The 15,756-nt window shown below is 50.2% G+C and overlaps 1 protein-coding gene across 6 annotated transcripts in view; it reads right to left on the bottom strand.

The window, feature by feature from the left end:
• Positions 1-14,364, bottom strand: part of TASOR2 (transcription activation suppressor family member 2) — a 49,454-nt gene extending 35,090 nt beyond the window's left edge. For 5 of the 6 annotated variants that reach the window (XR_010069605.1, XM_063323729.1, XM_063323732.1 and 2 more), the window contains exons 1-3: positions 14,118-14,364; positions 3,131-3,276; positions 613-708 (exon numbers count right to left, since the gene is read on the bottom strand). Coding sequence is in view for 4 of the 6 variants with exons in the window: in XM_063323729.1 (XP_063179799.1) it covers positions 613-708; positions 3,131-3,276; positions 14,118-14,160 (285 nt within the window). In the remaining 2 variants the exon portion in view is untranslated. Of the gene's footprint in view, positions 1-612; positions 709-3,130; positions 3,277-14,117 lie in introns of those variants that run through there. The other variant, XM_063323733.1, reaches the window with a different exon arrangement.
• Between the last annotated feature and the right edge of the window lie 1,392 nt (positions 14,365-15,756).

Genomic DNA, 15,756 nt, shown 5'->3' with positions numbered 1-15,756 from the left:
CTACTCTCATCCTGAACAAAACCACCTCTACAGTGATTTAGCATGGCATCATTAAGTCACGTTACAAGTGAATTCCCACTAGATTTCCTGAACATCCTTGTGTAGACAAACTCTTCTCACAAAATCAAAAGCATCCCTGTGAAAAACGGGCAGGAATAACTTTCCTAATAGCTGTGTCAAGCTCTCTCTCCACGTAGCTGGCAAAGCCAACAGAACTTGCCCAAAACCACCTGACAAACTCCTGTCTTCTGTCACAAAGGCACTTTTTTCTTCTGAGAGTACCTGAAAGGTTTCACCTGTCTGAACTTCACCATAAATCCACTGGGACAAAGGGAGATTCTTTCTATCTCCCTGCAGAGGGCAAAGGAGGCAGCCAAATCTCAAATAGTAACTGACTGGAGAGATGCAAATTAAGATCCATCACTAAAGCCTCCCAGAAGCAGCTTTCAGAACTTGCTCTGGACTATTTATACAGCAGTAATTGCACTGGTAACCGGGGTACAGAGAGCCAGGACACTTCAGTCAACAGATCTGCTGGGCTTTGGTGGGACGGAGCACACGTGCAGACACTTGGCATCAAACTTCTTAAACTGAATAAACATTTCAGGTTACCTCTTCTTCATTATCAAACAGGAGAAATGCAAAGGTCTCCTCCAGCTCCTCCTGGCTGTACCCAGCGGCTTCCTTTGCTTGGGCAAAAGCTTTGAGCTGCAGAAGACACAACAACACTTTGTTCTAGTCTGTTCATGCCAGAGCCAAGTGACGGGTGTTCATGGTGTGAGGACACTGGTTCTCTTTAATATCTTTATCAATGATCTGGATGAAGGGATCGAATGCACCCTCAGTAAGTTCGCAGATGACACTAAACTGGGCGGGCGTGTTGATCTGCTTGAGGGTAGGTTGGCTCTGCAGAGGGATCTGGACAGGCTGGACCGATGGGCTGAGACCAATGGTATGAGGTTCAACAAGGCCAAGTGCCGGGTCCTGCACTTGGGTCACAACAACCCCATGCAGCACTACAGGATTGGGGCAGAGTGGCTCGAAAGCAGCCCGACAGAAAAGGACTTGGGAGTGTTGGTTGACAGCCGGCTGAATATGAGCCAGCAGTGTGCCCAGGTGGCCAAGAAGGCCAACAGCATCCTAGCCTGTATCAGGAATAGTGTGGTGAGCCGGACTAGGGAAGTGATCATCCCCCTGTACTCGGCACTGGTGAGGCCCCACCTCGAGTACTGCGTTCAGTTTTGGGCCCCTCGCTACAAGAGGGACATTGAGGTGTTGGAGCGTGTCCAGAGAAGGGCTACAAAGCTGGTGAGGGGTCTGGAGGACAAACCTTATGAAGAACGACTGAGGGAACTGGGGTTGTTTAGCCTGGAGAAGAGGAGGCTGAGGGGAGACCTTATCACCCTCTACCACTACCTGAAAGGAGGTTGTAGAGAGATGGGGGCTGACCTCTTCTCCCTGGTGACAAGCGATAGGACGAGGGGAAACGGGTTCAAATGACGTCAGGGGAGGTTTAGATTAGATATTAGGAAACATTTTTTCACTGAAAGGGTTATTAAACATTGGAATAGGCTGCCCAGGGAGGTGGTGGATTCACCATCCCTGGAGGTGTTTAAAAAAAGGGTAGATGGGGCACTTAGGGACATGGTTTAGAAGTGGCTCTTGTCAGGGTAGGTTAAAGGTTGGACTCGATGATCTTAAAGGTCCCTTCCAACCTCAACAATTCTATGATTCTATGACAGTGTGTCCCAAGTACCTCCAGTCGTGGTCAGTACGGGGCAGCTGGCAGCACATCATTCCCTCCCCAGGCATGTGTACACCACAAGACCCCCAGTCCATGCAGTCCATGCATCTGTCTGTCCATCTGAATCTGTCTTTGATCCCAGCAGAACATGTTCAATGTCGTCCAAGGGACAACAGGGACATCCAGCCCCACAGTGTCACTCTGCTCATCCCAGGGAAGTCCGGCCTTATTCCACCTTGCCCTGCTTGCCACGCACCATCAGCTACTGGGGAGCTTGTTTCTCTGAGCAGCATGTGGGCTGGTGGAGTGTCACATTTAGTAGCCAACCATGACCATCAGAAGACATGGAGAAGATGCCTACAAAGGGGAGGGGCTTGGAAGCACGTCTCTTTTTCTCTCTTCACTGAGCAGGGCAGCCTAGACTATTTGACTAGAGGGCAGGTGCTATTATGAGTCTACAGCTCAGAGGGTTTGGCTACAGCCAAATAACACAGTACTCCAATTTCTATTGTCTGATAATTAAAGCAGAGCATATTCCCAGCACAGACAGGAAGAACATCATGGGAGCAAACAGAGCTGGATCTGAGTCCATGATGTTTTAGGGCTTTAATAAAAGAAGCTGTAGAAGGATGGGATTTTTTTAAATAGGGTTAGAAGACAAGAAAACAACAATCTCATCACTGCTTTTGCTTATTTTGGCTTTAGAACTCACAGGCAAATCAACAAATGACTTGATATCTCCTTTTCCAGTTTGTTTTAATCCAGCTCCACAGTGACCATCCCAGATTTAGGCAGCCAAAATGCCTAAGCCCTATTTAATTCATGACAACAAGCAGACTGGTCATCTCCAGTCCCCAGAGGAGACAGCCTGCCGTCCGTGCCGATGACAGTGGGACTGTAGGGATGAGGCATTTTAAAAGTGGTTTTGTACAGGCCCCGGTCAGCTGGAGAAAGGGAAACGGGGTTAAAACTGGTGCCTGCACAGGTACGAGGGCAGACAAAAGAAACACAACTTGGAAATCTGCCTTGCTCTGAATCAGCAGAAGTGCAATAACATTAAAGCTCTCCTGCTAGGTATCAAACCAGGACTTCAACCTGCCCCAAAGGCCTGCTCCAGGAATTGCTGTTAAATGTTTGGCAACATTGGCTGAAAGGACATTTTATCCCTAATCAGATTGGGAAGAAAGGCAGGCAAGAAAGCAAAGAAAAGGCTCCCTCCAGTCAGGAACTGCAAACGGGGCTCTAAGAGGCAGAAAGATCAGCCATGTGCTGCAAAGGAAAGACAGACTTGCCAATAAACCAGCATTCACAGACGTCTGCAGCTCCCAAAGAAATGCCACCCCTTCCCGAGCTGCCAGCAACACCCTGCTCCCCCGCCGGCCTTACCTCACTTAGAAAAACATCGTTTTCCACCAGAATTGCTTGGCTGTACTGAAAACCGTCCTGAGATGTAGAGTCCAAGTAGGAGCTCTGCAGCACCGAAACCGCTGTCTCCAAAAGGGAACTTGACTCTTCTGCCTCTGGATGAAAACCTGGAGAAAGAAAGCGAAAAGCAGGTGCAAATATTAACTCTGGGCACCCCCAGATGAGTAGGGGGCCTCAGCAGAGGCGGGTGGCAGCTGAGGGTGACTCGCCACACAGGGGCCTCATTTATCAAGCCCAGATCTCCACGGAGCTCCATGGCTCCCACTGGGAACAGCAGCTCCCCTCCAGCCACGCAACCCCCGAGTCTTTGTCCGCAAGTTAAACCACCCTTCGGCAGGAAGAATACGAGCTTCCTTGTAAGCACTTAAAGTTTTTCCCTTAAAAGAAATTGTTAGCAACCGCTAGGAGCAAAGCCTGGTGGTAAATTAACTTTACGCTCTCTGAGCGGGTCAGAGTTTTCTCTTCTGCTAAAAAGTTACTTAGATTCACTGCAATCTCCTTTAGGGTGTGAGAGTTGATGTCTGCACGCAGGGAAAAGTCTCGGTGCATGCCCAGTTTCTCGGGGTTATTTGTTTTACTACAAAGATCCTCAGGTCTTGAGCGAACGCGGTTTTTCAATACCACGAGAGCAAACCTCAAACTCAGATTCAAAGCCTCAACAGGCAGAGCTTTCTTGAAGCCGAAATTCTCTCGACATCTCCAAAGGAAAACATCTCAGTAAAACGCTTCCCAGCAGCATCCCACCAAGACGAGGTCCCAAAGCAGTTGACAAATTAAATACTGACACAGAAACAAAGGAAAGCCCTGCGGTACTTGTGCTCTTGCAGCTGTTAAAATCCAAATATTAAATAAAGCAGCCACTTAGAAACACAGGAAATACTGGGCTCAGTCTCTGTTGCACATTTAAAAACCTTTACCTTTATTACTGGTGGTGATTCATGAGCTATGAGATTTCAAATCCCCAGCTGAGTTTGCAACATAGACATATTGAAAAGGTTTATTTCTTCTGACCCATTAACTTTAGAAAACAAAGCAGTCATCAATAAGGAAGGAAATGTACAACCACTGAACTCCACGTGAAGAGCAGGTTTTGCACGCTGGCCTCTGTTTAAGAAAAACCTCACCGAAATTTTGAGGACAAATAGGTAAGTTCTCATTTTTAACCTCTAAAGCAGAAAGGCCCACGTTCCTTTGGCGATGAGCAAGATCGGATCTGTTGTCACCCTGCAACCTACTTGGGGTTTTGACTCCTATTTTTAAAGAGCAAGTTTTAATTGTCTTTTTTCTTTTCCTCCCCTCAATTAAAAAGAAGAAAAGACACGATCGTTCCCTATGTCACAAATCTTGTTATTCCTCTCAAATTACTCAAGGCCAAAGAAGGACCTAATATAAAGAACAGGAAAAATACCAGTTCAAATTGCACGTATTGTACTCATTTAGCTACACTGCTCTCAGCCAGTTGAGCCAGTTTGCACTACGGGGCTTAACAGGGGAAGGGAGACAGCGTCTGCTTTGTGCCAAGCAAAAGACAAATCCGGACACGGCAAAGAACGGGGGGATCTAAAAACGGTTCTAAGAAAAGCCCATATGGTGGGAATGGAAATTGGGAGCACAGAAAGGGGAAGTCTTTAAAGGTACTTTCGCCTCTCTCAATCCCGCTCTGGGGGTGCCCTCTTGTATTCACTTTTTTAAACCTCCCACTTTCAGGTGATGCCTCTCTGATCACTAGAAGCAGTAAAAAAAGCAGGTGAACACAACTTGGCTCTCGTGCACACAAAACTTAAAAATAAAGAGGTCTTCCAGCTCGCTCTCTCAGTATTACTGTTTTATCTCTTTGAACCTAATGAGGATAGGAAGGGATGTTAAGTTTGCTCACTTTTTTTCCTCACGTGTCTTTCATTTTGCTTTGTGTCTCTCGCATCCTGTGGGTCTCAAAGAAGCAGTCAGGGAGTTCAGATTCCCCACAGAAATCAGATCAGGGAATTACATCCCAGCTTAGAGCTCTGCTGAGCGTGAGAGACACCGAGTTGACAAAGAGAGATTACGGGATTAAAAACCCCACTGGCTGCAGAACACATATTGAGGGTGCAGGGTGTTAAATCAGCAAAAGCACTGGATATTCAGTATCTTTCAGGGGTAAAAGCTACGAGCTTTAAAAAAAAAAAAAAAAGCCTGGGAAGCTCTTGGAAATGCAACATAAACAGCAATTTTGCAGGTAACTCTAACATTTGTTCTTCCCTACAAATTCAGCTGCAGCGTAAAAATGAAAGTCTAAAAGGGGGGGGGGGGGGAAATTGCCATAGTAATACATAAATACATGAGACGAAACAATCATAGAGCGTGACCCCGAGTCCAGCAGCTTGCTGTGACCCTCAGCTCCCCTTTCAGATCCGTTCCCATCCTAAGGAAGGGTCTGCACTCACACAAATACATAGAAAACCCTGACACATCCAGGTTTCGCTTGCAGAAGCAGAAGGCCCTTGACAGTCTCTGCGCAGGCTTCGAGGAGGCAAAAGTGAAAGCGCCTAAACCAGAAGTAAAAGTGAAAGTGGCTGTTCCCCTCTGAGCAAAGCTGTGCCACTACCACCACGCAGCATCCTGAAAACGGGACTGACTTCCCACAGGGGGCTGGTGGGACAGCAGAGACGTGTTGTGGGACTGGTGGCTGGAGAAGAGCTGGAGAAACCCAGCACCGCCCTGCACCAGCAGGGCCCAGCTGAATCCATGCCGGGGTTGTCCATGCTCTGAAATCCCTGGGGAGGGGATTCACAGCCTGTCCTGGTGATTTCCAACCCTGACAGCACGGGAGGAAAAACCAGTCGCCTTTGCAGCTATTAACATCAGTTGCCAACGCTGCAAGTAAGGCTGATCTTTCCCTCGTGCTGCGGCTGTGCAGAAGTCATACCCCAAGAGCCTTGCATTCCTTGGAAGGCTGCTAACCTACCGCTTCCTCCTCCTTTTCTAGACTGAAAGCCAGCTCCTTTGACCTTTCCTCCCTGATCACGCCTGCAAACGTCTCAATGTACTCCATTTTGTCCTCTGCAAAGCACTGGCTAAGGCCAGCCTGCGTGGACGTGCCCCACTGGCAGACAGGCACGGCCCATACGCCTCCCGGGAGCTGCACCCCTTTGCTCCCCTTTCCAATTCCGGGCTCCTGCAGGTGCTGGATGCCTGTCAGGAGGGACAGCCAAGGCCAAGAGACACATAATTCCCAAAAAACAGGATCCTCTGTTGGCTCATCCATTTTTATGTGACCTCTGGATGGCCTCACTATGCAGAGACTTTCAAAGTCAGCCCAGGAGGAAAACCCACGGCTTTCGAACCACTTACTTGTACAGGCTTCTACAGAGAAACAGGTTTGCTTTTCTTCACAGTCTTTCTTTTTGGTTTTTGGGGTTTTTTTGTTTTGTTTTTTTTTTTACCTTAAAATTTTAGTAGCACTTGCTGCAGACACTTGAATGCTGTCAAATCTCCACAAGTCTGCAATTTAGCGTGGTCAATACACACTGAACACAGCCACGCTGCTCACCTATGGGGCTTCTGACCTGTCCCTCAGCACAGCTTCTCCTGCGCGGTCCCTTCCCACAGCCCTTCTCCATCTTGCCCCTCTTCACCCAGGATTTTCCCCATTTTCCTGGCTTGGTCCCATCGTTAGTATAAGCTGTAACAACAGGCGTCACTGGCAGTGTCAGTTCCGGCACCACCACATGCCACTTTGTGCCATCAACAGTTCATGTTCTACCAGCATGATCCTTAAGATCATCCTCCCAACTTCTTCGGCTGTGCTGAAGTCCTCTTTCTCTCTTCTTTTTACAATCTCCCATCCTGATTTTGCTGCTCTCACTCTTTTGCTTTCTAATAATTTCTAGCACGCAGTAATTATTACGACAATTATATGAACTGTCCCTTTTAACTCGGCATTGTAAAACCCACAGTACTACACGCTTGACCAGCTATTTACCTGCAAATCTCCTTTACTGCAGCCAGCCCTGGGGCCCTCAGCACAGGAGAGACACGGAGCTGTTGGAGCGGGGCCAGAGGAGGCCCCGGAGATGCTGGGAGGGCTGGAGCCCCTCTGCTGTGGGGACAGGCTGAGAGAGCTGGGGGGGTTCAGCCTGGAGAAGAGAAGGCGCCGGGGAGACCTTCCAGCCCCTTCCAGTCCCTAATGGGGCTCCAGGAAAGATGGGGACAAACTTTTTAGCAGGGCCTGGTGCAACAGGACAAGGGGTAATAGCTTTAAACTAAAAGAGGGGAGATTCAGACTAGATATAAGGAAGAAATTTTTTACAATGCGGGTGGTGAAACACTGGCCCAGGTTGCCCAGAGAAGTGGTAGATAACCTATCCCTGGACACATTCAAGGTCAGGTTGGACGGGGCTCTGAACTTCTCTGTAGTTGAAGATGTCCCTGCTCATGGCAGGGGAGGTTGGACTAGATGGCCTTTTAATGGGACCTTCCAACCCAAACTATTCTATGGATGGTTCTATGATTCTTTTAGCTACAGCCTGCTGGTGGAGCAGGTGACCTGGTAAACATACTGACAAAGAAGGATGTCTCTTTGTCCAGGAGGCCTGAGACATCCCTGATAAGCTCAGCCAAAAACCTCCTTGATGGGGAGCAGTTGGCAGGACAAAGAAACTGAGATAAGGACCTGACCTTCCATGGAAGCAGATGTCAGCAACAACTACTTTGGGAACTGACGTCCTATGCCCACTTCAGTATCTACACCAAAGAAGTACAAAAAGTAACTCACTACCTACCCAAAATGAGCTTCTCTGCAAGAACTTCCATGTACAAGATCTCCCAGGCAGACCAGACCCTCACCAGGGACACCTGGCTGACTCAGGACTTGGTGACACGAATCATCTTTGAAGTCACCGATTGGCCCCACTCCTGGGAGCAGTTTGGCGAGTGCCACATTGGTGACACCTCACATAATATATTTATAGCTGCACACATAGGTAAAGGGTCATTAAGTATATACTTGCTTTGCTAGCTACAATTCTGTAATAACTTGTAATATACAGATATTTGCTTTGCTCTTGTTATACATATATACACACACACACTCGCTTTCCTAGTATAGTGACTTGTGTATATTTATATACATATATATTTGTTTTTACTAATAGCAGTTTTGTAGCAATTTGTAATAAAGAAATTCTCAGAAACCCAGAACCTCGGTGTCCTTCTGTACTGCAGAATCCCGAGAACCCCACGGTCACGATCTTTACCGACGTGCGAGTCGGGTCACCCACGCAAGTCGTGACCATGACCTGTTATAAAAGTTGGGCTGCACAAGTCTTGGCTCATTACTGCTGAAGCACAGAAGTCCCTTTCCTCTTTCGGTTTAAACCAAACACTGAGCTAAATTAAGCCAAACAAAGCCCCAAATCACCATCTCCCACAAATGTCTAGGAGCAGGAAGGTGTCACGCCTGCAAAGTAACAAGATGTTGACTACAGCGGATGCTTCTCACTGTTGTGAAGTATTTCCAGTTAACGACGTGATGTAAACTAAGCTTACATTTACTCTCCAGGAGGAATCAGGCAAGGAGATGTAGCACAGACCACTCACACGGTTAGCTGATATTAGATGTATTTACAAACTGATCACCAAGGCAGACCCCAGAGACCGCACAGCACAGCACGGCAGAGCTACCCTCCCCATGGCGCAGGTGTCCTATGCCCACGGAGACCGGTCCAGGGCATGGTTAGCATGGCACCGAAGCAGAAAATTATTTGCCTTGGCATATTCAAGCCTCTCAGGGGTTCTCTTGTGTTTTAGTGTGGGTTCTCCAAAGCCTTTCGATCTCAAGATACACTCTCCTACACCAGACAAGTGCCTTGTTCCTTGCTGCTCCTGCTGTTATCACCTACTTCTACAGCTTTGCTACTTCCCAGCATCTTTTTCTTTCACTTTCTCGCCTTTTCCGTTCCTGTTTCTTCCACTTGGAGACACAGACAACTATTCTAACCTTGTATTTGTCAGGCTGCTAATAAGCACAGCTTGCTGAACCCACCATGAGGTAACGGATCTGATCTAAGCCATGTACAACAAAGCCAACACAGCCGGGATATTACGTGTACCAGAGGCAGATGTTGGGCATGGGATGGGTTACCAGGGCAGGCTTGTGCTCATGGTCCAGCCAAAATAAGACCGCTGGCTTAAACGGGGCTGATGGAGGCACCCGTTTGCAGAGACGAGGAGCGAGTCTGCTGGCAAATGAAAGGGGAAAAGCCTTCCCACCAGGGATGGAAAAGGCAGCACAGGAGTGTCTGGCAGAGGCAGGAAGGGCTCTGATAACAAGCAGCGTTTTCTGGAGCTCTCACCATGGGCTACTGCAGACCAGTTCAAAGATCAACTGGACAGATTTGCGGGGAAAACATTCCATTGAATACAAGGATTCCAGCTCTTCCCCAGGAAGCCCCTGAGCCACAAACCTGCACAGTTGACAGGAGTTTTCAGAGAAAGAGCGCTGTACCTTTGTCCTGTTCACGTGCTTTTCCCTAAGCAGCCACGATGGGACAGCCCATGAAACCAGCACAAGGTTTTAGCCCTAGTCCAATGTGCGTGGAGCCAGGCCGACACCAGATGATGGATGTGCAGTGCCACATCAGCACGACCGTGGTAGGAAGCATCTCTTTCTCTATGCGGTGCTTTCATGGGCAAGACCAGAAACTTCTTGAGTCAATTATCCTGCAACTGCTACAGGCTTCCTGCAAGTAAATCATCGTAACAGATCATTACAAACCACCTCTCTGCAGCAGATGTTTCCTCGTACTCTCAGAAAGAGAGCGGTTGGCTCACGTGGAGGTTCAAGAGCTCTTGTAACTGTGGAGCTATTTTCCCCCAGGAAAACTGAGCATTCAAATTGACGGGCAGGGGGGAAATTCTGGATGGCATGGCTCTCTAACCTGTGCAATTAGCTGAAAAAAGTACACAGGCTGATGCAGCTCCACTCTCCTAAATTAACATCCTTGGCCTTAAACCTGGGAGTTGTGTCCCTGTTTGGGGTGAGATGGTATCTTTTGCAATCTCCTGGTTTGATGTATTTAAAACACTCTTCTGTAGTGAGACAAGGTGATTGCTGCTAAGCTGAAAAACCCAGGTGCTGGATTGTATTTTAAATTACCTCTGGGATCAGGTAGCCCGTGAATGCAGATATCTAGGCTGCAGGAGCTTTTGTAATGCTTTTCATCTTGATATCAGAGACTGACAGTATTTATTTAGATCACTTTTAGGAGTCAGGCAATGCAGGGAACCCCTGGCACCTTCTCAAGAGAGCTACCACTCTGCCCAGAGGACAGGCAACCGTTACACAGACAGCTGCACTTCAGCTCTGACAACACAGATTTAATCTGAGCCGCACCTGAATGCATCTGCTTGGCTGGGGAGAAAACATTATCAATTTCCTCACAGGTAGAGAAGGTTATGTTCCTACACTACGTAAAAAACCCCTGTGTCATAAGACATTTTCAGCAAACCTGGTTGTTTCAAACTATGCCCCAAATTCCTACCCAGAGAAGGCAGACCCAACAAGACCACACATAACTACGTAGGCAGCAAGTGAGCTGGATTTACTTAGTCTTGGGGAGAAAAGCTAAGGAGATCCAACTGCAGCCCACAACTCCCTGATCGAGAGTCACAGAGATGATGGAGCCTCTCTTGTGGCACCAGCAGATGGAAAAATTAAGGGGAAACACCCCAAGTTGCACCTTGAAAGGTTCAGACTGGATGAGAGGATGAAATTTTTCTCCTGGAGGGTGATGCAGCCTTAGGCCAGGTCGCAGAGAGGTGGGAGTCCCCATCCTTGGCTGGGCAAAGCCACAGCTGCCCCACTCTGATACTGGTGAAAAAATTCTACTCAGAGTAGGAGTTCTACACCATAGAAACCTTCCAGGTAATATTTCATTGATTTTATAGCTTCCCTCCTGTTACTTTCAGCTCCTCATGTAATCAAGGATGTGATTATTAAAGGTTTTCCCTCATTAATTCACTGCACGGGCAGTTGTGGCTGCCCTTCATCTCATCAGGTGCTCCTCAAAGCCCCATCCTCCCATAGCTCCCCTCTTGTATCATCTCATACAGGGTTGCCACCTGTTGTGGATTCACTCAGCTGCAGGTGTCTGCATTGACTCTTCCCAAATGTAGCACCAGCACAGGCATTTTAGCACTTCGACAACTAAAGAAAACCCTTTCTTTGCAAAACCAGCCAGCCAAGTGATTCTCCCTGCTATTGCAGTAGCCCGATGGCCTAAGACAGTCAGACTTGACGTGCTTTGACCTCGTGGGAGAGCGTAGACTCGTGCACAGCAAACTAAAACCCCGCTGATGAGAGGCTTGCCTTCGCTAGGTTTATGTTTCACGGATCCCTTGCATGCAGCCCACAGATGGTAGATTGAAACTCACACCTTAAACCCAGCCAACCACACAGCGCCCGCAGAGAAACATCCAGCCCTCCCAAGAAACATCAGCCTGCCGCCTCGTGAGCTGGAGTTTGCCTGCTGCTTCCCGAAACCCCGAAAAATCAGCAATTGGGGGTGTCCTAGATCTAAAGCCCATGCACCATCAAGGCGACTGCACGCACTGCAGCAATGTCCAGGGTCTCCTGACACACAGGCAGCCTTGTGAGAGCACCAGCAACGCTTCACGTGTTAAAAACAACCTCCGAAGGCAAAGCTCCCCCATTTGGGAAACAAAAAAAAACACAAACCAAAAAAACCAAACAACTTTGCAGATGGAGAAAGTGGGCATACAGTTCCCCTGCCTGAAATCCTGCAGCTCCATTCCTCCAGGCTGCTGGTTACTTACTCCTTTTGCCTTTGAGCAATCCTGAAAACCTCCCAAACAGGGATATATCCTTCCTTAGGCTTGTTCTGTCGCGTTACTTTTGCTCTTACTACAGATGCTCTCCTTTCAGCATTGACTTTCTTTCCCCCGTCTACTTGTTCTGCTTGATAAGGCAATGGAGCTCTAACCACATGCTTTCTGTGGACCCTTTGACCATGGAAATTACCAAGACACACTTATAGTTTCAAATAAAAACAGAACCAAAGCCAAGTACCAAAATCCCCACGCGCGCCGACTCCAAACACCCCATCAGAACTAGTGGGTAGTTATTTCATCATCATCCCCCCTCCCCCCCAAAAAAGACAAACTGTGCAAAACCAGATTTTACCCAAAATAATAAACATTTCACTTCCTTGTCTCAAAGCGATTCTAACCACAAATAAGCAGCTGGTCACTTTGGCGGGTGCCAGAGTGACCGATAAACACATTTCATGTAATAAAACCAGCCCATTCCACCACAGTTGTAATCCCATACGCATTTCGGTGGGTGGCTACAGTGACCTATGCAAACCCTTGCCCCGATGTTCCTTCTCTTCCCCTCCTGGCACAGCTGGGGTTGTGTAATGACGAAAATCAGCAAACTGCAGCAGAAAATAAAGTAAAAGAGGCTATTTTTAATCCAGATAGGTTCAGCAATCTGGATTGCTGCACGGCTCCACAAAGAGTTACACCAACACAGCTTGAAGTCAGACAGGATTCAGATGCTAGGGGGTAGTGGAGGTGAGTATCTGGGAATGGGGAACACAAGCTAGCTCCGCTACTGCCAAAAATGCCAGGTTTAACAGGAACACTAAAAATAGACCAAACTAGTATGCAAAACCAGTTTCAGAGCCGAGTAATACAGTCTCTGGTCCTAGGCGAGTACTTACACCTCTTATCAGAGCAGATAGGGAATCCGCCAGCAAAAATATTTTTCTATTGGAAAACAGCAATTTCCGTGAAATCGTTTTCTTGATCACACACACTATATCTAAAAATTCGTTCAAGTGCAGACCAGTAATTTCCAGACTCAACCACAGGCCAGCTAGTGCCAGCATAGCCCTATGTTTGTCTCGCTGTTCATTACCAGTTCGTTACCTCCTACAAGCACCGTAACGAGATCTATGGAGCAGCACTATGAAAAATCCACGTTGACTAAACACTTGGGGTAAAACCATGAGGCAAACGTTCTGACTTGAATCCCCCACAAAACAGAGCTTCACCCAGTGTCTCCTGCATCCACAAGGAGCACCAAACTGCCGGGCTACTGATTCTTCTGGGCCAGGCAGGCTTTCTTGCACATCTTTTGGAAAAAACAAACAAACCCAACAAAACACCTTTGTTCCCATGTTTTACAACTATTTCCGTGCCATCCATGCTCCTGCTTGCTTCATCTATCCCAGATTATCCCCCCGTAAGGAATGCAGACCTACAGCTCGGCAAGCCCTGCTCCTACCCAAGCCTCTGTGGGACAATTTGTTTGAGGACAACCTCAGAGCAGAACTGTGTGGGACCCGAAAAAAAAAAAAAAAACCAAACCCACACATTTTTCCCCCTTCTCTAAGGCCAATTTCCAGCCCCGTAGGGCAGTGCAGTTGCTCCAAAGGGGGAGCAAAGAGGCCTTCCAGCCTTCAGCTCCCCATGCCGGTCCCCGGACGGGAGCAGCACGCAGCCCATCTGTTTGTATTTCCATATCCCGCTCCTGAAGGACACCTGCATTGAGCAGCACGGCTCCCCAAGGACAGACCAAAGGTGTGTGTGCGTCCACAAAACGGCGGCTTTCCCAGATGCACATGGTCAGCTACCGTGAGCCTGGAAAAGCCAACGTGTCACCGGCGAGCCAGCCAAAATTAAATAACATTTTAGAAAAAAAAAAAAAAAAAGCTGCTTTCTAGGTTATCGAAGGCCGCAAGGCAGGTGCCTCCAGCCCTGGCCTGGGGGCTGCTCCCCCTCACCCGGCGAGGAGCGGGTCCTCATGGAGCCTGGCAGCCCCGGCTCTGGGGGCAAAGCGGGGCAAAGCCGGCTTCGGCCTCTCCTCCCTAGACGAAGGGTGGGATGGAGCCGGCCGCCCTCCCCACGTCTCGGTCGCCGCCCGCCCTCCCCCGGCCCCGCTCACCCGTGCCCGGCCCGCCGGTCTCCTCGGCCCGCCGCTCCCCCATGGCCGAGCCTCCTTCCTCGCCGTTCCCCGCCGCGCCGGCCCTCACGCCGCCCACATGCCGCCCGGCCCGGCCCTCGGCGCGGCTCCGCTCCCGGCGGGGCCCCGGGAGGGTGCGGCGCTACCGGGCCGGGCGGGCCGGCAGGCTCAGGCGACGCGGGGCGGGCGAACAGCGGACCGCCGCCATCCGCCGGCCCCAGGAAGTGAAAAGGGCGCCGCGGAGGGACGGAGGCGGGTGGGTTGGGCGGGAAGGCAGGGCCGGGGGCAGGGCGGCGGTAGCAGCTTGGGGGCGGGGGGGGGGGGGGGATACGGAAAAAAACAGAAAGTGAAAACTGAACCGGAAAGAGAGCGCGGCCGCGCCCGCCGCTTTCCTCTTCCCGCGGGTCACCGCCGCGCCGCACCGGCCTGCGGCCGCCCTGCCCGCCCTCCCCTCAGCGCCATCTGCCTCATCCCTCACCTCAGGGTTTTCCCCGGCCCCTTGGTTTGGATCTTCCCGCAGCCCCTTCCCCTCATCTCCGCGGCGGCTGGCTTCGGTTCTTCCCTCACCCCCTTCCCTGATAACCTCAGCCCCCCGGCCCCTTTCCTCATAGAATCACAGAGTGGTTCGGGTTGGAAGGAACCTTAAAGCCCATCCAGTTGCAACCCCCCTGCCCTGGGCAGGGACACCTCCCACCAGCCCAGGTTGCTCCAAGCCCCGTCCAACCTGGCCTTGAACCCCTCCAGGGATGGGGCAGCCACAGCTTCTCTGGGCAACCTGGCCCAGGGGCTCACCCCCCTCACAGCAAACAATTTCTTCCTGAGATCTCATCTAAATCTCCCCTCTTCCAGTGTAAAACCCTTCTCCCTCATCCCATGGCTCCCCTCCCTGAGCCAGAGTCCCTCCCCAGCTTTCCTGGAGCCCCTTTAGGGACTGGCAGGGGCTGGAAGGTCTCCCTGGCGCCTTCTCTTCTCCAGGCTGAACCCCCCCAGCTCTCTCAGCCTGTCCCCACAGCAGAGGGGCTCCAGCCCTCCCAGCACCTCCGGGGCCTCCTCTGGCCCCGCTCCAACAGCTCCGTGTCTCTCCTGTGCTGAGGCCCCAGCGCTGGAGGCAGCGCTGCAGGGGGGTCTCCCCGAGCGGAGCAGAGGGGCGGAATCCCCCCCTCGCCCTGCTGCCCACGCTGCTGGGGATGCAGCCCAGGCTGCGGGGGGTTTCTGGGCTGCCAGCGCACGTTGCCAGCTCGTGTTGAGCTTCTCGTCCACCAACACCCTCAAGTCCTTCTCCTCAGGGCTGCTCTCCAGCCATTCTCTGCCCAGCCTGGATCTGTGCTTGGCATTGCCCCGACCCATGTGTAGGACCTTGCACTTGGCCTTGTTGAATTTCATGAGGTTTGCATGGGCCTACCTCTCCAGCCTGTCCCCCTTGCCCCTTGTAGGCTGCCCTCATGGCCCCTCATGGGTTGGCTCCAAGCTGGCTACTGGCTGTGACACCTTTTTAGAGGAACATGCCCTAATTCATCCAAAGCATTTCACTGGTGTTTCCTTGTTAGCTCCTAATGCATCAGCAGTCCCTGGATCTTCTCTGTTGCTCAGAACTCCACCCCCTTTCCCCACTAATTCTAGT

The sequence above is a fragment of the Chroicocephalus ridibundus genome, chromosome 1 (genome assembly GCF_963924245.1).
Source record: "Chroicocephalus ridibundus chromosome 1, bChrRid1.1, whole genome shotgun sequence".
NCBI classification, from domain to species: domain Eukaryota; kingdom Metazoa; phylum Chordata; class Aves; order Charadriiformes; family Laridae; genus Chroicocephalus; species Chroicocephalus ridibundus.
Note: the sequence above shows the minus strand (reverse complement) of the source record. Positions and strands in the feature narration are given on the sequence as shown.